At 38.7% G+C, this 26,464-nt stretch overlaps 1 protein-coding gene across 1 annotated transcript in view; it reads left to right on the top strand.

Moving 5' to 3' along the window:
* The window catches only part of uex (metal transporter uex), a 234,450-nt gene that overhangs the window by 162,881 nt on the left and 45,105 nt on the right, over positions 1 to 26,464 (top strand). The window contains exon 6 of the mRNA XM_090384604.1: positions 16,728 to 16,997. Within this exon, the coding sequence (XP_090240730.1) occupies positions 16,728 to 16,997 (270 nt within the window). The remainder of the gene's footprint in view (positions 1 to 16,727; positions 16,998 to 26,464) is intronic.

The raw sequence follows: 26,464 nt of genomic DNA, 5'->3' as shown, positions 1-26,464 counted from the left end.
TATATATATTACAAAAAATGTTACCCATTTCCCTGACAGAGTCCCAGTAAAACTAAATCACCTTCAACCAGAGCAGAATAAACTTGCTGTTCTGTTCTAGGACCCAAATTGGTAGTGCATCACTTGGCAGGGGTGTATTCAGGGATGGGGAAGAAGGGGCATATGTCCTCCCTTAACCAAAAATTTGAAATTAAAGAAAAAGAAGACAGGGGCATTCTTAAAAACTCAAAACCCTGGTCACCATGCCCCACCTTAGGATGACAACTGGATACTCCACTGTCATTGGTAGGTCACGAGATATTTGAATTCCTGAAGTTCCCAGTCACATTTGTTTATGATTAGAAACAAATTTGACTGGAAACTCATCAGGGATTTCTTCAGTGATTCAGATTCTTTTAGTAATGCACCAAGTTTTAATTTGAGATCAGTACGTTCCTTACATTGGGTGCAAAGAAGCGAGTCAACAGTTGAGCTTGGTTTTTCCACTAGACCTTAGGCTATATGAGCAAAAAACTCATGACTCACACCAGAAATGACTATAATATGACCGTGAAGTGACGATAATATTTGTATGTAAATGGAACTGTTACATGAATCATACTTGAAAAACATACATTACAGCATTGGCATACTATCCTATTGGGAATGATAAGTGCCAGGATGCAGAATTATATACTCATGCAAACGGTAAGTTTTTTGGAAATTTTTACTGTCTTCTTGATTAGTTAATATAGTAAATTGCTTTACAAATAGATTGAATAGTCTTAGTAACATTCTTTAGTTTATTTTTTAAATTTAGCCAGTGATTTTGTACGACTCACTACTTGATGCTTTGTTGCAAATATTGTAGCACTTAACCAGTAGTGCAGGGCTATAGTACGGTTTTAATTGTGATAATAAGTAGCTCGACAGTACTGATCACTTCTTGGGCATATATCTTTTTTGTGTTTAGCCAAGGATATAACTAATTTCACATTGTGATCGTTATGGTACAGCGTAATGTATATCTCTAACTTGATAGCATAATGTAGTGGTCAGCAACTTTTTTTGAGTAAAAAGCCATTTTTGATCTAATTAAAAAAAAAAAAGAGAGAGAATCCAAAGAGCCTCAGCTCAAGCTAGGAGGAGGAGGTGGGTGAGTTTTTTAAGAAATGGAATAGAGTGAGAAGGTGTTTTATTAAAATAATATATATATTTTGAAATATTATTTATTAATACTGAAAGAACGTAACAAATATCCACTGAGATACGAATTAATGGGACTTTTGTTGCTGAAATTCTTGAGTGAGTCTCTCAGCGTCCTGCGAGTATGCTGTAATTTTCATCTTTAAACATGCTGAAAGACTCGCATTGTTCAGCGGTTTCTTGATTTATTTTTAATATAATTTATGTTCGAAAATATTTGCCCACAGAAAGCAACGGGCACAATGTAGTGGGAGCGCTGTGGCTCTGGAGGGAACTAAAGGGAGTGATTCTTCAATGCATCACAACCTAAAAAAAGTGCAACTGGTCTTAAATGTTTGCAGACCTTTCGGGAACAAGATATGACCTACCTAAGGAGGATGTCTTTATGTGTGTGAAGAAATTAGGCACCAAATCAGTGTTCTGATTGACGTCTATGAAACTTTGAAGAGTAGGATAGATGCTCTCGAAGGAATTAAAATGGTGTGCCAATCAAGCTCTCACCTACCCAACTCAATGCCAGAGCTCATTCTTGTGCATCAGGCAACACAATGGCAATGTTCAAGGCAAAATGTGCTGGTCCCACAGGAGCTAGTTATTGTCAATGAATATATTGTCAGGAAAACAGAAAATATGTTGTGCAAGGACAGGTGGAATAGGAACAGGGTATGTCTGTCAGGCCAAATGTTGATGCATTGTAGAGAAGATATTATCTTTTAAGGGCACAAAAGGTGATATTGTTGTACACATTGGCACTAATGACATTAAGTGTAGGAGATCTGCAGATTAAATTAAATTAATAGTTACAGGTCAATGTTTTAAAAAAAGTTGCAAGTTAGGATTAAATTTGAAAGTGTCTGCAATTCTGACCAGACATGATAGGAGGGAGTATATGATGATAGCCATGTCAGTCAATTTGGCCCTACAGAGGTTGTGCAAGGCTCGTGGGGTTGAATTTTTCTCAGTGAGGTCTGTGCTTGTTATAGTGACTCGCAGCATTCCTGGAAATCCCATTGATGGGATTTCAAGGAATGCTGGGAGTCATTATGCAAGTACAGGCACTGTTTAGGGAAGCTAAGAGTAAGAATAGGTGCATATATATTTGCCAGTACACCAATTCTAGGAGTATAGTAAATAAATTTGATTAATTTTAAGTGCTGGTTAAGAAAACAAAGGCGGACATTGTAGGGGTATCAGAGACGCGATGCAACACAGATATAAGGAATGCGGAATTGGAATTTGGGAAGTACAGTGTGTACAGAAGGAATACACAGGATAGGAAGGGAGGAAGGTTATGCTGTTAGTTAAGAAACATAAAACCTAAGGCAGTGCATCCAGTTGACATGGGTGGGCAGTGCAAAGTTGAGTCAGTTTGGTGTGAAATGTTTGGTGTGTAAACTGGGAAAGCAAAAATGAGAGTAGGAATGTGTTATTAGGAAATGACTGATGAGTATAACAAACAACTGTACAGAGAAATAGTGGGGCAGTAAATCAGAATGTCTTATAATGGGTGATTTTTACTTTCCAGATATTGACTGGAACTTGTGGGTTTGTCACTTTAACACTAGCAAGACTTTTGTGGATTTTTGCATGATTGTTTTTTACAGCAGCATGTTTGGGAAGCAACCAGAGGTAGTAATGCTGATCTGATTATCAGTAGTTGATTATTCATGCATTAAGAATTTGCAGATAGAGGAACCTCTAGGTGGCAGTGATCTAAGTGTCTGATGTGGGATTTACTTAAAAGATGTAACTACCACCAGGGATAAAAAGAACGGTTTTTGCTTTCATAAAGGTGATTACAGTGGTCTCAGACAGATTTAAATTCTATACAGCGGGACCAACCGATAATATTACCAACAGAAAATTCTAAATGGGTGGCATTCAAGGAATTAATCTTGGAAATTACTAGGCTTTTCATACCAACTGAGAAATACTGTTCAAGGTTAGGGCTTAAATGAATATCACATGAACTAGTGAGACTCGTGGCAGAGAAGAAAAATGCATATAAATGAAAAATGCATACAAATTATCAGTTTACATCTACATCTACTTCACACATGAGGAATTCTTTAGGGAAGTGGAGAACAGAAGTTTATCAAACTCTTAGAGGGAGCTAAAAGATTTTGTAATAAATGAGAGAAAAGTGGAGATGAAATTGTTGAAGTTAAACATAAGAAATGCACCTGGAATGGATGTGATCTATCCAGTTATATTAAAGGAGGCAGCAAAGGAAGTAAAATCCTTAGCCATAATTATGAGAGCATCCTTGGATTCAGGTGAGGTCCCCATGAAATGCAGATGTGTAAATGTATCCCCAATTCACAAAGAGGGGGAATCAAATGATGATACGAGTAATTACAGACCTGTTAATGTAACTTCTATTTCTAGGAAAATATTGGAGTTAAAGAAGCATTGCAGGATCATCTAGAGAAGACGTCAGGGGAAATCTTCTCTGACCAATTTGATTGGATACTCTGATGTGGTCACAAAGGAACTAGATGCAAAAAATAATTTTGATATCATATACAGGCAGTTCCCACTTTGTGAGTTTCACTTTACGACTTCTTTTTTTCAAGTATCAATTATCAACAAAATCAAAAATATGAACATTAATTGCAATAAATAAATGCTAAACATTCATAAATTCCATTTCAAACCATGTGCTTAGCTATACAATACAGTACTACTATGCATGCATTTGTTCAGGCAGAGGAGAGCATCTCTGACTCACATAACATAAAGTAGTCACAGTGCTGACATTACAAAGAGTGGTGGTGTTGCTCCTCATTTTTGCTGTCTTTCTCTTATTTCAAATTTATCCAGCTTATTAAGGGAGATAAATTTGAAGGGTGTTTGGAATGAACTCTTCCTTAGCGTATTGATAATTTTGAAGGATTTCAGGAACCAGCAGAGATCGTACAAAAAATGAACAGAAGCAGTCGTTAATATTGCTAACCAATTTCAGCTTGAGGTTTCTACAACTGATGCCACTGATCTGTTTCAAGCACAAAATGGAGAGCTCACAAATAAAGATCTCTTTGAAATGGCAAAATGTGAAGAAGCTGAGGAAGAAGATTTAACAGCTGAAACTCCTGTTCGTTCCTTCACTCTCAAAGGGCTTGACAAAGCTCAAACGACTCTTGATGCATTTCTGAAGATGACGACTCCTTGTGCTTACAAGTGCTGAACTAGCAGTGAGTGATGAATCATCAACAAGTGTGCATTTAGTTGATGATGATGAAGAATAAACATTCTTTAATATTTGTATGACATTTCTTTATTATTATAATTTGCTTCATTTTAAAGGCTATGTTTTCATTTCGTTGGATAAATAAACTGTTGTTTTTTATACCTTTATTTAACATTATTATGGTCAAATTTCATTCTTGTGAACATAACCCCTGTTTTGAACATTGCGTCTATGGAAAATTAATTCCTGCTTTACGAGTTTTTGCTTTATAAGAGAGCGCTAGGAACAAATTGACTCATAACATCGAGCACTACCTGTATTTGGATTTCAGGAAAGCTTTTGCTACTGTTGCACATGGAACACTACTGTACATATTGGAGCAGTATGGCATTTAGATCAAATTGCTGCTATGGATAAAGGGATGCCTGGGAGAAGACAGAGAGTGGTAATCAATGGACGCTGCTCTTTGTGGACTAATGTTATTAGTGGAGTCCTCCAGTTGTTTTCTATATTTATCAGTAATATTGACTATATGACTTAATGTCTAAGTTTGCAGACAATAAGAAGGTTGGCTGGGTTGTTTTGACAGTACGCTACATCAACCGGATATAGGAAAGTTGGGCAGATGGGCTGACAGGTAGCAAATGAAGTTTAACATTGACAAATGCAAAATACTGCATATGGGTAGTAGTAACCTTAGAGTAAAGTACCAACTGTGTGAAACTACACTCAGGGTAGTGGAGAATGAAAAAGATGTGGGGGTAATTGTGCAGTCAGATATGAAGTTTTCTGAGCAGTGCAGACAGGTTGTCAGAGCTGTTCATGGGATCTAGGTGGTAGGAACATTACTTCAATGTTTGGATGACTTAAATCTTTTTGATGGCCTGGTGCATTATCATTTTTATCTAGATTTTTCTTTTTTAAATAGTTTTCCACAGCTGGCACAAAACTATTTAGAAACCATTCTTTAAATAAATGGGCAGTTACCCAAGATTTTTTATTTGCTTTTCAATATACTGATAATGCCTTTTTATTTACACCTTTCATTGCACGAAAATTAGAGGATCTATAAACTAGCATAGGTTTTATCGTGTGATCTCCTGATGCATTACTGCACACAAGTAACGTTACAAAATCTTTTGATGCCTTAAAACCTGGTGCAGTTTTTTCTTTTTTTCAAATAAACATTCTGTTGGGCATTTTTTTTTTTCACCAAAGTCCTGTCTCATCGGCATTGAAAACTTGATGTGGTGTGTATCCTTGCTCTTCAGTAATATTTTGAAATTCCTCCTCATACTTCTTGGCAGCTTCATTATCAGCCGATGCACTTTCCCCTTGAATTCTTATGTTATGTAAATGGGAAGCTGTTTTTAAATTGCCCAAACAAACCTTTACTGGCAACAAACTCCGGGTTAACAGAAGATTATCCATTTTCTTATAAATGATTATAAATTTTTAGTGCCTTTTGTTTAATTACATTGTCGTCGAATGGGATATGTTTTTTACTGCTATCATCAGTCCAAATACTGAGTGCTTTTTCCGTTTTCTCAATTAACCGCTCGGGGATGAGCTGTCATATTTGCGGAAATGAAAGCTCCTGTGGCAACAGCAGTTCTAATTTTCTGTTCATTTTTCTTCTTTATGGTCCGGATTGTTACTTCATTTAAATTTAAACTTTTTGCAACATATGGTATCTTTGCCCTTTTTTAAGACAATCTAAAATTTGTATATTTGATTCTAGAGAAATAGTTTCTTTTGAGCGGTGCTTTTTTACTTTCCTTAGGCATAATTTAGAGCTGGAATTTAATTAATAATAACAAAGAAATTATTCCAATACTGTTCTTAAGAACAAAGTTTAGTAATACATATCCGGAAAAATTTATAAACGATCAAATAAAAAACCTTAAAAGTCACAAACATGCTTCGAAGACACAATTTTTTATGGTCTCAAACAAGCATGTTAAATAGCACAGAACCTAACACAGGGATTTCCCAACAAAATAAAATACGGAGATTTCCCAATAATTTTTTTTTGCATAATGACTAGCAAGTGAACAGCGGGGATTCACAAAACAGAATGGAAATGTTGAAAAATTACATCCAAAATAATACAGGCTTTCCCAAAAGTTCAAAAATACCATGTTATGCGAGGTTTTCCACAATTCCCTAACCGTGGTTGAGCGAAACCATGTTATATAAGTACCATGGTATGTGAGGATTATTATTAGCCATATGGTGCAAGGAAGCCTGAGGCTTTTGCTGCACCAGCAAAAAGACAATTCTTAGTTATCCAGAGAGAGAGAGAGAAAGAGAGAGAATAAAAATAAAAGTTAGAGGTTGGAAGGGAATCACCAAGAAAGAGAAGAATGATGATATCCAGCTCAAGATCCTGGGTGTGCCAAGTCCATAATCACCAGATGTGAGCCCCTGCCATGTCCCATAAACAGTGCTGTAATCGTAAAATTAGCAGAAAGCATGCTCTATGAATGTTGCAAAAAGCAGAGAGTATACTGTGCATATCAAGCTTATTAATTGAATTCGCTTTGGTTGCATAGAATAAAACAGGCGATTTGTCTACATAATATTCTATATTTTGGTAATCAGCATACGAAAAACTTCTGATAGTTAACGAAATTAAATTTTTATATTTGTTTTTTAAAGTCTTTCAAAAACCAGAAAGTATACCCTATTAACCTGAAAAAAAATTCAGAGGGTATACATCATATACCCGCATATACCCTCCACTATCGCCCTGCATATAAGACATATCAATCTCACTAGCCATTTCACAGACATGTAAATGTTGATTGCTATTGATCAGGTCATAAACATGAGCGATACTGATTCACTGATTTTTGAAGCTAAAGGGTGACACAGCAAGGATTATCTTTGACACACATGTGGCTCTCTTTACACTTTACAAACCACTGAAATGTCTTTGTAGAAGTAACCCCAGAGAAACGTACCAACTGTGTGGTACTACACTTAAGGTGGTAGAAAATGAAAAAGACCTGGGAGTAGTTGTGCAGTCAGATATGAAGTTTTCCGAGCAATGCAGACAGGCTGCCAGGGCAGGTCATGGGGTTTTGTCAATGATATATAGGAATTTTGCTAGCAGGGAAAAGGAGGTGATTGTTCCTCTGTATAAGGCAATGGTCAGGCCAAACCTTGAGTACTGCGTACAGGTCTGGAGTCCTCATTTTAGGAAGGATGTAGATTTGCTTGAGCGTGTACAGAGAAGGGCAACAAGATTGGTGAGGGGAATGAAGGGATCCTCTTACCAAGAGAGGCTTAAGTTCTGCAAATTGCAGTGGCTGGAGACTAGGCACCTGCACGGTGATCTGATCGAAGTGTATAAGGCCTTGAATCGGTTGAGCACACTGAATTCTGATGGGATCCTTCCACTTGTTCAGATTACGAACCTAAGGGGGCATAAATTCAAATTAAGAAAGGACAGATGTAGAATAGATATGCGGAAATTTGTCTTTAGCCAGCGGGTGGTTAATTGCTGGAACAAACTTCCATCTGTCGTGGAAGTTGATAGGTTAAATAAATTTAAGGAGGAACTGGACAAGCATTTGGAGGGAATGGTGTGATTTTTTTTTTTTTTTTTTTTTTTGGCTGATGCTGCATAAGCTCATACACTTGCTTTCTTGCATAACATGCCACTACTACTATGTCATGAGTTTCTGTTACATAGAAAAAAAGAGAAATAGAATGAGCCAGTAAATCAGATTGTCTTATAATGGAAGATTTTAACTTCCTAGATGTAGACTGGAACTTGTGGGTTGGCCACTCACACAAGACTTTTGTGGATTTATTTGTTGATTGTTTTCTACAGCAGCATTTTCGAAAAACAACAAGAGGGAATAATATTCTTGATCTGATTTAAGCAGTGATTATTCATGCATTAAAGATCTGCAGATAAAGGAACCACTAGGTGGCAGTGATCACAGTGTACTGCTGTGGGATTTACTCCCTCCAAGATTTAACTACCACAAGGGGTAAAGAGAAGGGTTTTTGCTTTTGTGAAGGTGACTACAGTGGTCTCAGAAATTTTTATGCAGTGGGACCAACTGATGATGTTGCCAACAGCAAATTCTAAATGGAAAGCATTCAAGGAATTAATTTTGGAAGCTACTAGGCTTTTCATACCAACTAAGAAAGTGTTCAAGGTTTAGGCCTAAATGGATGAACTAATGAGACGTGTGGCAGAGAAGAAAAATGTGTAGGCTGCATATAAATTATCAGGATAGTATATAACAGAGCTATGATGCTCAATACGTTCTGCATTGATATTAATATTTGTAGAAGAATAACAGAAATTTACTTCAATATGATATACAGAACATTTCCATAGAACAATCCAGCAATTAAAACGAATAAAAGATTAATCAATTTGCCTTAATCTTTTATTCATTTTAATTGATGAAGAGTTCTACAGAAGTGTTCTATATATCAAATTGAGGTAAATTCTTCTACAAATAAATTATCAGGAGATAGATGCCTATGGTAGATATAAGATACTCTGTAATCAAGTGACAAAGGACGTTAGGCAAGCAAAACCAGATTATGAGAAAAATTTGGTAAAGGATGCAAAGAAAAACAGTAAAGACTTCTTTACTTATGTAAACTCTGGAAGGAAGGGAATGAATCGGAATGGTCCAATTGATATTGATGGTTCGATTGTTGAGGATTCTACTCAGGTAGCTGAAAAACTGAATGAATATTTTGCATCTACATTCACACATGAGGAATTCTGTAGGGAAGTGGAGGCCAGAAGCCTACGAAACTCTAACAGGGAGTTAAATGATTTTGTAATAACTGAGAGCAAAGTGGAGAAGAAATTGTTGAAGTTAAACATAAGGAAGGAACCTGGAGTGGAAGTGATCTATCCAGTTATATTAAAGGAGGCGGCAAAGGAAGTAAGCAGGCCTTTAGCCATGATTACGAGGAGATCCCTGGACTCAGGGGAGGTCCTGACGGACTGGAGATGTGCAAATGTATCCCCAATTCACAAATGGGGATCTAAAGCTAACACGAGTAATTACAGACATAGTAGTAGTAGTGGCATGTGATGCAAGAAAGCAAATGTATGAGCTTATGCAGCATCAGCCAAAAAAAAAAAAAAAAAAAATCACACCATTCCCTCCAAATGCCTGTCCAGTTCCTCCTTAAATTTATTCAACCTATCAACTTCCACAACGACAGATGGAAGTTTGTTCCAGCAATTACCCACCCGCTGGTTAAAGGCAAATTTCCGCACATCTATTCTACATCTGTCCTTTCTTAATTTGAATTTATGCCCCCTTAGGTTCGTAATCTGAACAAGTGGAAGGATCCCATCAGAATTCAGCGTGCTGAACCCATTCAAGGCCTTATACACCTCAATCAGATCACCGCGCAGGTGCCTAGTCTCCAGCCACTGCAATTTGCGGAACTTAAGCCTCTCTTGATAAGAGGATCCCTTCATTCCCCTCACCAATCTTGTTGCCCTTCTCTGTACACGCTCAAGTAAATCTACATCCTTCCTAAAATGAGGCCTCCAGACCTGTACGCAGTACTCAAGGCGTGGCCTGACCAATGCCTTATACAGAGGGATAATCACCTTCTTTTCCCTGCTAGCAAAATTCCTATATATCATTGACAAAACCCCATGACCTGCCCTGGCACCCTGTCTGCATTGCTCAGAAAACTTCATATCTGCCTGCACAATTACTCCCAGGTCTTTTTCATTTTCTACCACCCTAAGTGTAGTACCACACAGTTGGTACGTTTCTCTGGGGTTACTTCTACCCATATGCAGTACTTTGCATTTGTCAAGGTTAAACTTCAGTTGCCACTTCTTAGCCCATCTGCCCAAATTATCTAGATCCTGTTGCAGTAGCACACTGCCATTACTGTCATTAACAACCCTGCCAACCTTTGTATCATCTGCAAACTTCGACACTAAGCCTGATATACCTTCATCAATATCATTGATAAATATACAAAACAACAGTGGACCCAACACCGAACCCTGTGGGACTCCACTAATAACATTAGTCCAAGAAGAGCAGCACCCATTGATTACCACCCTCTGTCTTCTGGTACTTAACCATCCTTTTATCCATTGTAGCAACTTACCCTTAATACCATTCTGTTCCAATTTGTACAATAGTCTTCCATGCGCAACAGTGTCAAAAGCTTTCCTGAAATCCAAATATATGATAACAAAATTATTTTTTGCATCCAGTTCCTTTGTAACCACATCATAATATCCTATCAAATTTGTCAGACAAGACTTTCCCTTAACAAACCCATGCTGTGTCTGAATTATTGCTGCAGTCTTGTCTAGATCCTGCAATGCATCTTTAACCAGCGACTCCATTATTTTAACTTATTAGTTTAACTTATGTTCCAGGGAAAATAATGTAGTCACTGGATAAATAAGCACTGCAAGATCATCTAGACAAGACTGCAGTTATAGTTCAAACACAGGATGGGTTTGTTAAGAGGAAGTCTTGTCTGAACAGTTTGATCAGATACTATGGTGTCATCACAAAGAAACTGGATGCAAAAAAATAATTTTGATATCACATACTTAGATTTTAGGAAAGCTTTTAATACTGTTGCACATTAGCATTAGTAGAGGCATATGATGCAAAAAAGCAAGCTTATTCAGCATCAGCCAAAAAAAAAAAAAAAAAACACACCACTCCCATTTCACCCCTCTGTTCGCTCGAAATACCTGTCCAGTTGAGCCTTAAATTTGTTTAGGCTATCAACTTCAACAACAAGTGATGGAAGTCTGTTCCACCAACCAACCACCCGCTGGCCAAAGGCAAATTTCCGCACATCTATCCGACATCCGTCCTTCCTCAATTTGAATTTATGCCCTCTGAGGTGATTATTCTGAGCAAGATGAAGAATCCCATTGGCATTGAGCATGCTCAAACCATCCAAAGCCTTATACACTTCTATCAGATCACGTCGCCGGTGCCTAGTCTCCAGACTCTGTAATTTGCAAAGCCTTTCTTCGTAAGAGCAACCCTTTGTTCCATTCACTAATCTTGTTGCCCTTCTCTGTACCCGTTCCAGCAGCTCTACATCCTTCTTGAAATGAGGCCTCCAGACCTGTATACAGTACTCAAGATGTGGCCTAACCATTGCCTTATACAAGGGAATAATCACCTCCTTATCCCTGCTAGAAAAATTCCTGTATATCATTGACAAGACACCATGAGCTACTCTTGCAGCTCGTCTGCACTGCTCTGAGAACTTCATATCTGCCTGCACAATTACCCCCAGGTCCTTTTCATTCTCCACCACTGTCAGTGTAGTACCGCAGAGTTGATACGTTGCTCTGGGGTTACTGTTTCCCATATGTAGTACTTTACATTTGTCAATGTTAAACTTCATTTGCCACCTCTCAGCCCATCTGTTCAACCTTTCCAGATCCTGTTGCAGCAGCATGGCGTCAGTAGAGTCCTTAACAACCCTGCCAACCTTTGTATCATCTGCAAACTTGGACATTAAACTTGATATCCCATCATCAATATTAATTCTTCAAGCCTTTCATCGATCAGAATCAACATGGTTTCTGCAGTGGCAAGTCAGTAGTCACAAATTTACTTCCTTTCTGGCAATACACCTCGGAAGCTCTTGATAACCACCTACAAGTTGATGCAGTCTACACAGACATATCTAAGGCATTTGATAAAGTCCCGCACGAACAACTTCTGGAAAAACTTAAGCTATATGGCGTCCGTGACCCTTTGCTCTCATGGCTACGCAGCTATATTACGCATCGTTCCTTGAGCGTTATCATCGATCAAGTGAACTCAGACTGTTTTATACCACTAAGCGGAGTACCACAAGGCTCTCCCTTAGGTCCTCTTCTCTTCATTGTTTTCGTAAATGATCTTCCTTCTTTCATCTACACCTCCAATGTTCAAGTTGCTCTCTATGCAGATGATCTTAAGATCTACTCAGCAGTGAAGGAGACTACCGATTCTCAACAACTTCAACGTGCTCTCAATAAATTCTCTCTGTGGCTATCTCTGAATGGCTTGTCTGCTAACCCCTCGAAGTGCAAAGTTATCTCTTTCTCATCTTGCAGATCTCCACAACTAATGAATACGGAGTATAGTATTAACTCTGTGATCATCGAAAGGTGTGACCAAGTTAACGACTTAGGGATTCTCTTTTCCAGCAGTGCTAAATTCGATGCCCATGTCCTTAAAATCACCAGCAAAGCATTCAAAACACTGGGATTCATCAAACGGAACACATACAAGTTCAAAAACTACAGATATGCGGTTATCCTTTATAAAACTATTGTTCTGCCAATCCTTGAATTCAGTTCACCCATCTGGAATCCTCACACAAAGACTTTAACTAACAAAATTGAAGCAGTCCAAAAAAACTTTATCCGTTACCTTACGTACCGCAATCCTCTATTCTATCACTCAGTGTATTATGAATCGCTGTGTGATTACTTTCATCTGAGGCCTCTGTGCACTAGAAGAGTTACTGCTGACATCGCCCTCCTAGCCAAAGTAATCACTGGAATTTATGAAGCATCTGATATCCTGAGTAAAATAAACTTCAATGCTCCCTGTAGACAAGTTAGGAACCTTACACCGTTTCGCCTTGACTCTGCCAACACGGACTTAATGAAGTTCAGTCTACTGAACAGAATCAGCAAATCAGCAAATGACTCTCTCATTGACTTCTTTGACAACTCCCAATCACTGATGAACTCCATCCACAAGTTTGCCTCTTCACTTAAACTGCAAAGTGACTAGCTCACATCTAATTATTGTAGCTTATTATTTGTTATATTATTTTTCTATTCTCTAACGGATTAATTATTACTTGTTTTACCGGTAACTTAACTTAATACAATCCTCTTTTGTACATATGCTTTTATTGTTTGAATCTATATCAATGTTTATCGTCCTGTTAGATTTCATATTATTGTTATTATGTTTATTGATCTGATCTCAGATACACTGTTAATGGTTACCTGTTGTGTATCTTTTTATTAATAAAATAAAATAAAATAAAAATAAAATAAAATTCATAAACACAGAAAACAACAACGGACCCAACATTGAACCCTGAGGAACTCCACTAATAACATTAGTCCACGTTGAGCAGTGTCCATTGATTACCACTCTGTCTTCTGCCACTCAACCATCCCCTTATCCATAGCAGCAATTTGCCTCCAATGCCACACTGCTCCAATTTGTGCAGCAGTCTTCCATGTGCAACAGTATCAAAAGCCTTTCTAAGATCCAAATATATAATATCAAAGTTATTCCCTGCATCCAGTTCTTTTGTGACTACATCATAGTATCCAATCAAATTGGTCAGGCAAGACCTGCCCTTAACAAAACCATGCTGCGTCTGAGCTATAACTGAATTCTTGTCTAGATGATCCTGCAGTGCTTCTTTAACCAGTGCCTCCATTAATGGCGCCTCCGTAGCCAGGTGGGAAGGAGCACACGCTTCTTGATTAGACCGGGGTTCGAACCCGTCACCACCAAATAAGGAGGATGCGGAAAGGTCAAGGGAATGACCACCGCATATTTTTTCCGGAGCAATATGGCCTTAGTTGCTAATGCTCCTAGAAACCAAATAACAAACAAATAACAAACAAGCCTCCATTAATTTACCTGGAACAGAAGTTAAACTAACAGGTCTATAATTACTTGTGTCAGCCTTTGATCCTCCTTTGTGAATTGGGGTTACATTTGCACATCTCCAGTCTATGGGTACCTCCCCTGAGTCCAAAGAAGCTCTCATAATTATGGCTAGGGGTTTGCTTACTTCCTTTGCTGCCTCCTTTAATATAACTGGATAGATCCCATCCACCCCAGGTGCCTTTTTTATGTTTATCCTCAATAATCTCTCCTCCACTTTCCTCTCAGTTATTACAAAATCATCCAGCTCACTGCCAATGTTTACTTTACCTACATCATTCTCCTTCCTGAATAACTCCTCATGCTTGAATGTAGATGCAAAATACTCGTTTAGATTGTTAGCCACCTGAGCAGGATCCTCAACTGTTGAACCATCAATATCCAGTGGACCAATCTGATTCATCCCTTTCCTTCTTGAGTTTAAATAGGTAAAGAACTCTTTTCTGTTTTTCTTTGCATCCTTTGCCAAGGATTTTTCGTAGTCTGCCTTTGCCTGCCTAATCTCCTTTGTGACTTGGTTACTGACCAACTTATATCTATCATAGGCTTCCATGTCACCCATTAACATGGAAGACCACTGTACAAGTTGGAGCAGTATGGCATTAAGGGCAAGTTACGAAGATATGAAGATATGAAAACTTCAGATATGAAGTTTTCTGGGCAGTGCAGATGCTGCAAGAATAGCTCATTGGGTTTCGTCTATGATATATGGGAATTTTGCTAGCAGGATAAGTAGGTGATTATCCCCTTGTACAGAGGTGTACCGATAAAAAAAATAGTACCGGAACGCTCATTCTCTAGAAGACTATATGATAACGCCACATCAACTGTACAGTAACTGAATCAGACTTCAGGCTCACGGTTTATAGAACAACCAGTTCAAGTGTTCAGCTCATGGCGAATCAAAATGCAGTTTTTGCACGCATCACAGTATATCTCATTCATTGAATCTCTTTATCTAACACATTGTACTTTAGTAAAAAAACATTCAAGTTTCATTGTAAAATTTATATATTTTTTTAAATAAATTTTTAAAGAAATGTATTGCTTCCGTACCTGAGTGGTGAGGAGCTGGAGTGCAGTAGCACACGCTCTTTGAATAGACCGGGGTTTAAGCCCCTGACTGCTGAATACGGTCGATCTGCCAACCCGCACTGGACCATCGTGGCAGATTTCCCTCAGCATGAATTGTTGAGGGGGCTTCCATCCTGCAGTGGGTTGATAATGGCTGCACTTTACCTTTTTTTTACCTATTAATTTTAAAGATTACTATTATTATATATTTTTAGTAGCAATGGGTAAAATAGATATTTCTCCCTCCCCTTTGATTATGCCATTGTTTCATAATATTAGGTGTATAAATTTAATGATTTTCTATTATGACATTTAGAAAAAAAGTACCGGAACATCGTTCCAGTGCATTCCGGCCCGAATACACCACTGCCATTGTATGATTATCCTCTGGCAATGGTCAGACTGCACCTTAAGTACTGCATACAGGTGTGAAGGCCTCATTTTAGGAAAGATGTAGAGTTGCTAGAATGAGTACAGAGAAGGGCAATGAGATTAGTGAGTGGAACAAAGGGTTTTTATTATAATTTGCAGAACTTAAGCCCCAAGAAGAGCTTAAGTTCTGCAAATTGCAGCATCTGTAGACTAGGCACCTGCAAGTCACCTGATTGGAGTGTATAAGGTCTTGAATGTTTTGAGTAAGCTCAACTGATGGGATTCTTCCTTTTGCTCAGATTCCGCACCTGAGGGGGCATAAAATCAAATTGACGAAAGACAGTTGTAGAATAGATGCTGAAATTTGCATTTAGCTAGTGGGTGGCTGATTGCTGGAACAAATTTCCATCTGTTGTTGTGGAAGTTAACAGCTTAAATAAATTCAAGGCTGAACTAGACAAACATTTTGGAGTGAATGGAGGGTGAAACATGATTTTTTTTTTTTTTTTTTTTTGCTAATGCTATATACGCTTACTTTCTTGCATCATATGCCTGTAAAATGCTAATATTTTGCTTTAATATGAAACAAATATAATTTGATGCAAAGTTGCTGCTCAGTAAAATAATCCATTTTAAATTTCAAAAACACATAAAATACTTTCTGTTCAGCACATGCTAATTCAGACTCACTACAGAAAAATGGGTAATTCATACATTTTTGTGTCCTATTTGAGTTACTGTACATGTTGTGACAAGTTGCATCTCACTACAATACAGCAATTTCAAAATTCAAACTCAGTGTAAAGTCAATCCGGAAAAACCAATCAAGAATCAGTAAATTCAGTTCTCTGTTTGGTCACAGCATCTTCCAATTAGCATCTCCCAGCTAAAAGTGCCATTTCCATTTGTTTTATGTCACCGTCTTCCATATACATATTGATTTCTCTAGTACATATTGATATAAAACAAATGGTTATGCCACTGTTTAGCTGGGGATGCCAATTGGAAGAAGCTGTGACGTACTCAAGAACTGTATTCTGATTCTTGAGTGATTTTTCTGGATTCGGAAATTTTCTCAATTCTGCAATTCAAAAATGGTAATGCCATAAATAAATTGACAGATCTAGGAGGTTTAAATGTAATCTTTTGATAATTTTAAAGCTGTGCATCGAATTTCAAATTAATATGTATTAAATATTTTGATTTTCTTAATGTAGGTGTAGAACCATTCAAAAAAAATTTAATCTCAGAAACAGTGCTGAGGAAGCTGATGGCACAGAATATTTTCTTCTCCATGAAGTGTCGATCAAAGGAAGATTTCAGTGCATCAGATGTTTCAATTTATCATGCTGGGCGACCTGCAGATTATTTTGTTTTAATACTAGAAGGCCGTGTTAAAGTTACTGTTGGGAAAGAAAATCTAGTCTTTGAAGCTGGTCCCTTTGCATATTTTGGTTTGCCAGCAATATCCATAATTTCACATGGAGGTAAGTGTCATGTAAATAAAGCGGAAGTTATATTTACAATATTTTTGTTAATATTATATTGATATGTGGTATAGTTACCAATTCTCTGGATTTAACCGAGAGAATCCACTTTTTTTAACCCCTTCTGTCTCGCAATCATGCTACAGTTGGCGCTATGGAGTTCCTCTTTTTGTAAAAAGTTCAGTTTTTTTCTGCCTTTTTCTTTTTGCAAAAAATAGTAAAAGTGCTTTAAAATATGAATTAAAAAAAAAAATCTATGAATTTCTTAATTTTTTATACCTGAGAATTGTGCCATAATGGTTCAGTTTCTCATTAACTAACACACACACACACACACACACACACACACACACACACACACACACACACACACACACACACACACACACACATTTAATATGATAATGAGAGAGAAAGACAGAGAGAGCGAGCAAACTGTATTCTGCAGATTTTTGTTTTTGATGCAACATGCAACTTTATATGAAATACCTTCCGAATCTAATTGGGGGAGGGGGAGGTGTTATCATTACTGGACTGGTGGGGCATCGGCATGTCCCACTGAAAATCATTGGGGTCGTCTCTTTCGTCTCCATACTTCTGAAATACTGCTCCCCAGCCTTCAGTCTCTCTCCCCTATTGGTTGTACACTAGCGCACATCCCACATGTCTAAACCTAAATATGACAAAATTAAACCATGCTCGCCATTCTCAGATTTTCCAATTCTAGCATTATCTCCCCCTTTTTTTTTTTCCATAACCCCTAGCCACTGAAATCTCAGGAAATTAGGTGGCAGGGCCTGCCAGAGATAAAACAAATTATTGATGTACCTGGTCCGCCTCCACGGGACTTAGTATGGGCAATGTTGTGACCCACCAGGGGGCCAGCGGCTAAATGGCCAGAAAAACAACACTACACACCACAATATCTCTACACTTTTAAATCTTTGACCTGTACAATGTACGATATCACATGACAATGTAAACTATGAAGAGATGGGAGAAACCCCTGGTGCGTTAGACCCTAAAACACACTGTACTGGACCATGATGATCCAGGATAATACCTTCTCTTAACTTAGAAAGAAATAAAAATTAATAAAAAAACTAAGTTTATTAAAACCTTATATAATTAAAGATTTTATTTTTAATGAAAATAAATTGCATTTCAAACTCCTAACTCACTTTTCCAATAGAGTTTAGAAATACAACCTTCCCCTGCTGCTATCAATAAATTAATAAAGGCTACCTTCCTTTATCAATAACAGTTATAAAAGAACAGTGAGAGGTGCATACAGAGAGAATATATCATGAATATCAAAACAAGTTGACATTATAAACTTTGCAGTAAACTGTTTTATGCATACTCTGAAAACAGCAAGGAAAAAAATTAAGTGCAGATTTGCACATTATATGGTTAAGGTGATTTGTATTCTGATATTAGCATTAGTAGGAGCATCAGCCAAAAAAATAAAACCTTCCCATTTCACCTAACCATTCACTCCAAATGTTTGTCTAGTTCTGCCTTGAACTTATTTAAGCTGCTGACCTCCACTACAACAGATGGAAGTTTGTTCCAGCTATCAACACCCACTTGCTAAAGGCGAATTTCCGAACATCTATTCTATGATTGTTTTTTCTCAATTTGAATTTATGCCCCCTCAGGGTGAGTAATCTGAGCAAGAGGAAGAATCCCATTAACATTGAGCTTGCTCAATCCATTCAAGACCTTATACACCTCAATAAAATCACCTTACAAGTGCCTAGTCTCCAGAAGCTGCAATTTGCGGAACTTATGCCTTTCTTGGTAACACCGACCCTTTGTTCCACTCACCAATCTCATTGCCCTTCTCTGTACTCATTCCAGCAGCTCTACATCTTTCCTAAAATGAGGCCTCCGGACCTGTATACAGTACTCAAGGTGTGGCCTGACCATTGCCTTATACAAAGGGACAATCACCCCCTTATCCCTGCTAGCAAATACCTGTATATCATTAACAAGACTGGTCCCACAGGAACTAGTTGTTGGTGACTATTGTCAGGGAAATGGGGAACATGCTTTGTAAAAAGGATAGGTGGAACAGGACCAGGGTATGTCTGCCAGGGGCAAAGGTTGATGACGTAGAGCGGATATCATCTTTTAAGGGCACAAAAGGTGATACAGTTGTACAGGTTGGCATTAATGATATTAAGAGTAGGAGACCGGCGGAATTACTTAACAAGTACAGGTCACTGTTGGAAAAAAGCCGTGAATTAGGGTTGAATTTGAAAGTGTCTGCAATTCTGCCCAGACACAATAGGAGGGAGTATATGATGAGAGCCTTGTCGATCAATTCGGCCCTGGAAAGATTGTGCAAGGCTCAAGGGGTAGAATTTTTTTTAGCCTGGTCTGTACTTGTTAACAGGAGAGACTGCTTCTACAGGGATGGGATATACTTAAATAGAAAGGGTGCAAGAATATTTGCTGATGCTATTGAGGAAGTGTTAGGTGGGTTGGAAAACTGCTAGCTTGGGGGGATACAAGGACTAATAGATTAACAGTAGCACTGGCATAGGTGAAAGTGATTCTTGCACTGCTTCTATTGAAATGAGCAGAAGCCTGAAAAACAAGATGCAGGATATTTCAGAGACTGCTGGTAGTTATTGCAGTACAAGTAAACACATGGGTTGTATTAGGATAGCTAAGAATAGGAACAGGTGCATGTATACTTGCATGTACACCAATAGGGGTTTGGTAAATAAATTTGATGAATTTGAGGTATTGCTCAAAATATCAAAGCAGATATTGTTGGGATATCAGAGACGTGGTGTCACACAGATATAAGGAATGCAGAACTGGAATTTGGGGAGTACAATGTGTACAGAAAGGATAGACAGGATAGGAAGGGAGGAGGGGTTATGCTATTAGTTAAGAAACACATTAAAATCCAAGGAAGTGAAGCCAGTCGACATCGCTGGACAGGGCACTGTCGAGTCAGTTTGGTGTGACATAAGCATTGGGAAATCAAAATTGAGAGTAGGAGTGTGTTATAGGCCTAATGACTCTGATGAGTATAATAAGAAACTGTACAGGGAAATAGAGTGGGCCAGTAAATCAGAGAGTCTTATAATGGGGGATTTTAATTTCTCAGATATTGACTGGAATTTGTGGGTTGGTCACTCATACACTAGCAAGGCTTTTGTTGATTTATTGTATGATTGTTTTCTACATCAGCATGTTCGGGAGGCAACTAGAGGGAGTAATACTCTTGATCTGATAATCAGTAGTGATTCTTCATGCATTAAGAATCTCCAGATAAAGGAACCACTAGGTGGCAGTGATCACAGTGTGTTGAAGTGGGATTTACTCAAAGAGGTAACTACCAACAGGGGTAAAGGGAAGGGCTTTTGCTTTCGTAAAGGCGACTACCGTGGTCTGAGACAGTATTTAAATTATATACGGTGGGACCAACTGATGATGTCACCAACAGCAAATTCAAAATGGGAAGCATTCAAAGAACTTATCTTGGAAGCTACTAAGCTTTACATACCAACTAAGAAATATTGTTCAAGGTTTAGGCCTAAATGGATGTCAGATGAACTAATAAGACATATGGCAGAGAAGAAAAATGCATGGGATACATATAAATTAATGGGTGACATGGAAGCCTATGATAGATATAAGCAGGCCTATAACCAAGTCACAAAGGAGATTAGGCAGGCAAAGGCAGATTATGAGAAATCCTTCGCAAAGGATGCAAAGAAAAACAGAAAAGAGTTCTTTTCCTATCTAAATTCTAGAAGGAAAGGGATGAATCAGATTGGTCCACTGGATATTGATGGTTCAACAATTGAGGATCCTGCTCAGGTGGCTAACAAACTAAATGAGTATTTTGCATCTACATTCACACATGAGGAGTTATTCAGGAAGGGGAATCCCAGAAGTGAAGTAAACTCTAGCAGTGAGCTAGATCATTTTGTAATAACTGAGAGGAAAGTGGAGGAGAAATTGTGAGGATAAGCATAAAAAAGGCACCCGGGGTGGATGGGATCTATCCAGTTATATTAAAGGAGGCAGCAAAGGAAATAAGTGAAACCTTAGCCATAATTATGAGAGCTTCTTTGGACTCAGGGGAGGTACCCATAGACTGGAGATGTGCAAATGTGACGCCAATTCACAAAGGAGGATCAAAGGCTGACACAAGTAATTATAGACTTGTGAGTTTAACTTCTGTTCCAGGAAAATTAATGGAGGCACTGGTTAAAGAAGCACTGCAGGATCACCTAGACAAGACTTCAGTTATAGCTCAGACACAGCATGGTTTTGTTAAGGGAAAGTCTTGCCTGACCAATTTGATTGGATATTATGATGCAGTCACAAAAGAACTGGATGCAGGGAATAATTTGGATATTATATATTTGGATCTTAGAAAGGCTTTTGATACTGCTGCACATGGAAGACTGCTGCACAAATTGGAGCAGTGTGGCATTGGAAGCAAATTGCTGCTATGGATAAAGGGATGGTTGAGTGGGAGAAGACAGAGAGTGGTAATCAATGGGCACTGTTCATCGTGGACTAATGTTATTAGTTCAGTTCCTCAGGGTTCAATAATGGGTCCATTGTTGTTTTCTGTATTTATAAATCATATTGATGATGGTATATCAAGCTTAATGTCCAAGTTTGCAGACGATACAATGGTTGGCAGGGTTGTTAAGGACACTACTGACGCTATGCTTCTGCAACAGGATCTGGAAAGGTTGAGCAGATGGGCTAAGAGGTGGCAAATGAAGTTTAACATTGACAAATGTAAAGTACTACATATGGGAAGCAGTAACCCCAGAGCAACTTATCAACTCTGTGGTACTACACTGACAGTGGTAGAGAATGAAAAGGACCTGGGGGTAATTGTGCAGGCAGATATGAAGTTCTCTGAGCAGTGCAGACGGGCTGCAAGAGTAGCTCATGGTGTCTTGTCAATGATATACAGGAATTTCTCTAGCAGGGATAAGGAGGTGATTATTCCCTTGTATAAGGCAATGGTCAGGCCACACCTTGAGTACTGTATACAGGTCTGGAGGCCTCGTTTCAAGAAGGATGTAGAGCTGCTGGAACAAGTACAGAGAAGGGCAACAAGATTTGTGAATGGAACAAAGGGTTGCTCTAACGAAGAAAGGCTTAAGTTTTGCAAATTACAGTGTCTGGTGACTAGTCCCCGGTGAGGTGATCTGATAGAGGTGTATGAAGTCTTGAATGGTTTGAGCATGCTCAATGCCGATGGGATTCTCCCTCTTTCTCAGAATAATCACCTGAGAGGGCATAAATTCAAATTGAGGAAAGACAGATGTAGGATAGATATGCGATATTTTACCTTTCCGCACATCTTTACCTTTCTGCACATAGCGGGTAGTTGGTTGGTGAAACAGACTTCCATCCCTTGTTGTGGAAGTTGATAGCCTAAATAAATTTAAGGCTCAGCTGGATAGGTATTTCGAATGAACAGAGGAGTGAAATGGGAGTTTATTTTTATTTTTTTGGCTGATGCTGCATAAGCCTTGCTTTCTTGCATCATAATGCCTCTTCTAATGCTAATCCTAAGACACCATGAGCTACTCTTGCAGCCTTTTTGCACTGTTCAGAAAATTTCATATCTGACTTTACAATTTCCCCCAGATCCTTTTCATTCTCCACTATCCGAGTGTAGTACCACCCAGTTGATATGGGTTACTGCTACCCATATGCAGTTCTTTACATTTGTCAATGTTAAACTTCAGTTGCCACCTCTCAGCCCATCTGCTCAACTTTTCCAGATTCCGTTGGAGTAGCATACTATTGTTACTGTCATTAACAATCCTGCCAACTTATTAACCCTGATATACCTTCATTAATATCATTGATAAATACCGAAAACAACAATTTGTCCAACACAGAACCCTTGGGGGGTCCACTAATAACATCAAGAGCAGTGTCCATTGATAACCACTCTGTCTTCTCCCACTCAATCATCCTTTTATCTATTATAGCAACTTGCCCTTAATGCCATGCTGCTCCAATTTTTACAGTAGTCTTCCCTGTGCCAAGGTATCAAAAGCTCCAGTATGATCCAATGAAGTGTTACAAATTCAAATAATTAATATACTCATAGTAAAAGCTGTATAATTTTATAAGTAAAGTTGGTAAATTACAGACTTAGTTTGTCGGCCAACTGAGTTTCTATCGTGAATTCCTAAGACTAAAGCATGTTTCCTTATGGCCTTCAGCATCTATCTCCAGATAGTTTTCATAGATAGCAAGTTGCCCAACTATATTGGAAGGATTAGTAATATGTGCCTCTTACATTATTTAACTTTCATTTAAATTCCTTACTATTAATATCCAGGCACCTACATATCTACAAATACCCTTTATTTGCAGGAAAATTAATACAACGCTAAAACCTTTAGCCTTTATGACAGCCTCTAGTCTCCTTGGAACACTGTGTGCTTTTTTTTATGAGAAACCTAAGCACAAGAGGTATTAGATGCTATAGTATTTAGTGTTGTGCATGGTTTAAATGGTGAGAAGATGAAAAAGATATTAAGGGAGGTTGTCTCCAGAAAATGGAAGTTGAATGAATAAATGAGGAAGAAAAGTTGGAGTTTTTTTCTTAATGTCTTCCGATATTTTCTGCCCAATCAGCCTTCAAAACAGCAAATAGGACAGTCTCTTCTGATGATCAGATTCGTCTCAGAAGTTCTCTGTAGGATTGAGGTCAGGGTTGTGGGCTTGCCAGTTCAACTTTTTCAGTGCTCAGGTCCTCAAACCAGTCTGTCACAATGCGAGCATTATGAAATAGAACATTGTCCTGCTGATACAGTTATGACCCTTTCCCATGTGCTGCCACAATAGTTAATAAATATTATTGTCCATCTAGGTAGAGATCAGCATTCATGGTTTTGTCCAAAAATCAATGGTCCCAGACTAATCCATGAAAAATAGCCCCAAACCATCATGCTACTTCACCAAAATTCATTGTTAGATGATACCTTCCAACAAGTAGCTTTGTCCAGGCATCTGCCACAGACAGGCATGACTGTCAGACTGGTAGACCATGATTCGTGACTCACCACTCAAAACCTGCTTTTCATTGTGTATGGTCCAGGAATAGACCATGGGTCTTACACCAGGCTCTATGGCATCTGTCATTAGTTGGAGTAATTAATGGCTTGTGGATAGCTACAAGGCCATAGTAACCAATACAGTGTGCAGTGCCCTGCACACTGTATTGGTGCTGACATGTGTCCCAGACCCCTTAGTGAGACGACAATGTCAACCTATGTTTTGATAAGAGATGATTCTTTTCAGAGCTGTCCTGTCACATTTCACCAACTACAGAGGTTCTGTGTGTTGTTTAGTGATAGTCTAACCACCAGTCTGCTTACATTTTCAGATGGCATTGCTAATTGCAGACTTAGGGATCTTTGTAGTGAAATGTCATGTGCCGACCAGTTGTTTATGTGAAACCCTATTATCCCCATGCTTTAAGTCTGTTAACTTTGTTGATTGCAGCATTAGCATTTAGTAGAGCCATATAATGCAAGAAAGCAAGCTTATGCAGCATCAGCCAGAAAAAAAACAAAAAAACTTCCACTTCACCCCTCCGTTCGTTCGAAATACCTGTCCAGCCGAGCCTTAAACTTATTTAGGCTATCAACTTCCACAACAAGGGATGGAAGTCTGTTCCACCAACCAACTACCTGCTGGCTAAAGACAAATTTCCGGACATCTATCCTACATCTGTCTTTCCTCAATTTGAATTTATGCCCTCTCAGGTGATTATTCTGAGCAAGAGGCAGAATCCCATCAGCATTGAGCATGCTCAAACCATTCAAGGCTTTATACACCTCTATCAGATCACCTTGCCGGTGCCTAGTCTCCAGGCACTGCAATTTGCAAAACTTAAGTCTTTCTTCGTAAGAGCAACCCTTTGTTCCATTCACTAACCTTGTTACCCTTCTTTGTACTTGATCCAGCAGCTCTATATCCTTCTTGAAATGAGGCCTCCAGACCTGTATACAGTAGTCAAGGTGTGGCCTGACCATTGCCTTATACAAGGGAATAATCACCTCCTTATCTCTGCTAGAAAAATTCCTGTATATCATTGATAAGACACCATGAGCTACTCTTGCAGCCCGTCTGCACTGCTCAGAGAACTTCATATCTGCCTGCACAATTACCCCCAGGTCCTTTTCATTCTCTACCACTGTCAGTGTAGTACCACAGAGTTGATACGTTACTCTGGGGTTGCTGTTTCCCCATATGTAGTACTTTACATTTGTCAATGTTAAACTTCATTTGCCACCTCTCAGCCCATCTGCTCAACCTTTCCAGATCCTGTTGCAGCAGCATAGCGTCAGTAGTGTCCTTAACAACCCTGCCAACTTTTGTATCGTCTGCAAACTTGGACATTAAACTTGATATGCCATCATCAATATTATTTATAAATACAGAAAACAATAATGGACCCAACACTGAACCCTGAGGGACTCCACTAATAACATTAGTCCACGATGAGCAGTGTCCGTTGATTACCACTCTGTCTTCTCCCCCCTCAACCACCCCTTTATCCATAGCAGCAATTTGCCTCCAGTGCCACACTGCTCCAATTTGTGCAGCAGTCTTCCATGTGCAACAGTATCAAAAGCCTTTCTAAGATCCAAGTATATAATATCAAAGTTATTCCCTGCATCCAGTTCTTTTGTGACTGCATCATAGTATTCAATCAAATTGGTCAGGCAAGACTTTCCCTTAACAACATTTCTACTACCATGCTGTGTCCGAGCTATAAAGCCGACCGGGCTAGCCGAGTGAGTAAAGTACCTGCCCGGCAACCCAAAGGTCGCGGGTTCGATTCCCGCCTCGGGCTTGGATCAAAGTACTGCAAAAACCTTGGGAGGTGCAATATGGCCACAGAAGCCGATGCGCCAACAACTATCAAAATCAAAATCCGAGCTATAACTGAAGTCTTGTCCATATGATCCTGCAGTGCTTCCTTAACCAGTGCCTCCATTAATTTTCCTGGAACAGAAGTTAAACTCACAGGTCTATAATTACTTGTGTCAGCCTTTGATCCTCCTTTGTGAATTGGGGTCACATTTGCACATCTCCAGTGTATGGGTACCTCCCCTGAGTCCAAGGAAGCTTTCATAATTATGGCTAATGGTTTGCTTACTTTCTTTGCTGCCTCCTTTAATATAACTGGATAGATCCCATCCACCCGAGGTGCCTTTCTTGTGTTTATCTTCAACAATTTCTCCTCCACTTTACTCTCAGTTATTACAAGATTATCTAGCTTACTGCCAGAGTTGAATACACCTCTGGCATTCCCCTCGCTGAATAACTCCTCATGTGTGAATGTCGATGGAAAATATTCATTTAGTTTGTTAGCTACCTGAGCAGGATCATCAACAGTTGAACCATCGATATCAAGTGGACCAATCTGATTCATCCCCTTC

This window comes from Mastigoproctus giganteus, chromosome 11, assembly GCF_048544385.1.
Source record: "Mastigoproctus giganteus isolate SK-2022 chromosome 11, ASM4854438v1, whole genome shotgun sequence".
NCBI lineage: Eukaryota > Metazoa > Arthropoda > Arachnida > Uropygi > Thelyphonidae > Mastigoproctus > Mastigoproctus giganteus.
This window is presented reverse-complemented; position numbering and strand designations above follow the sequence as displayed.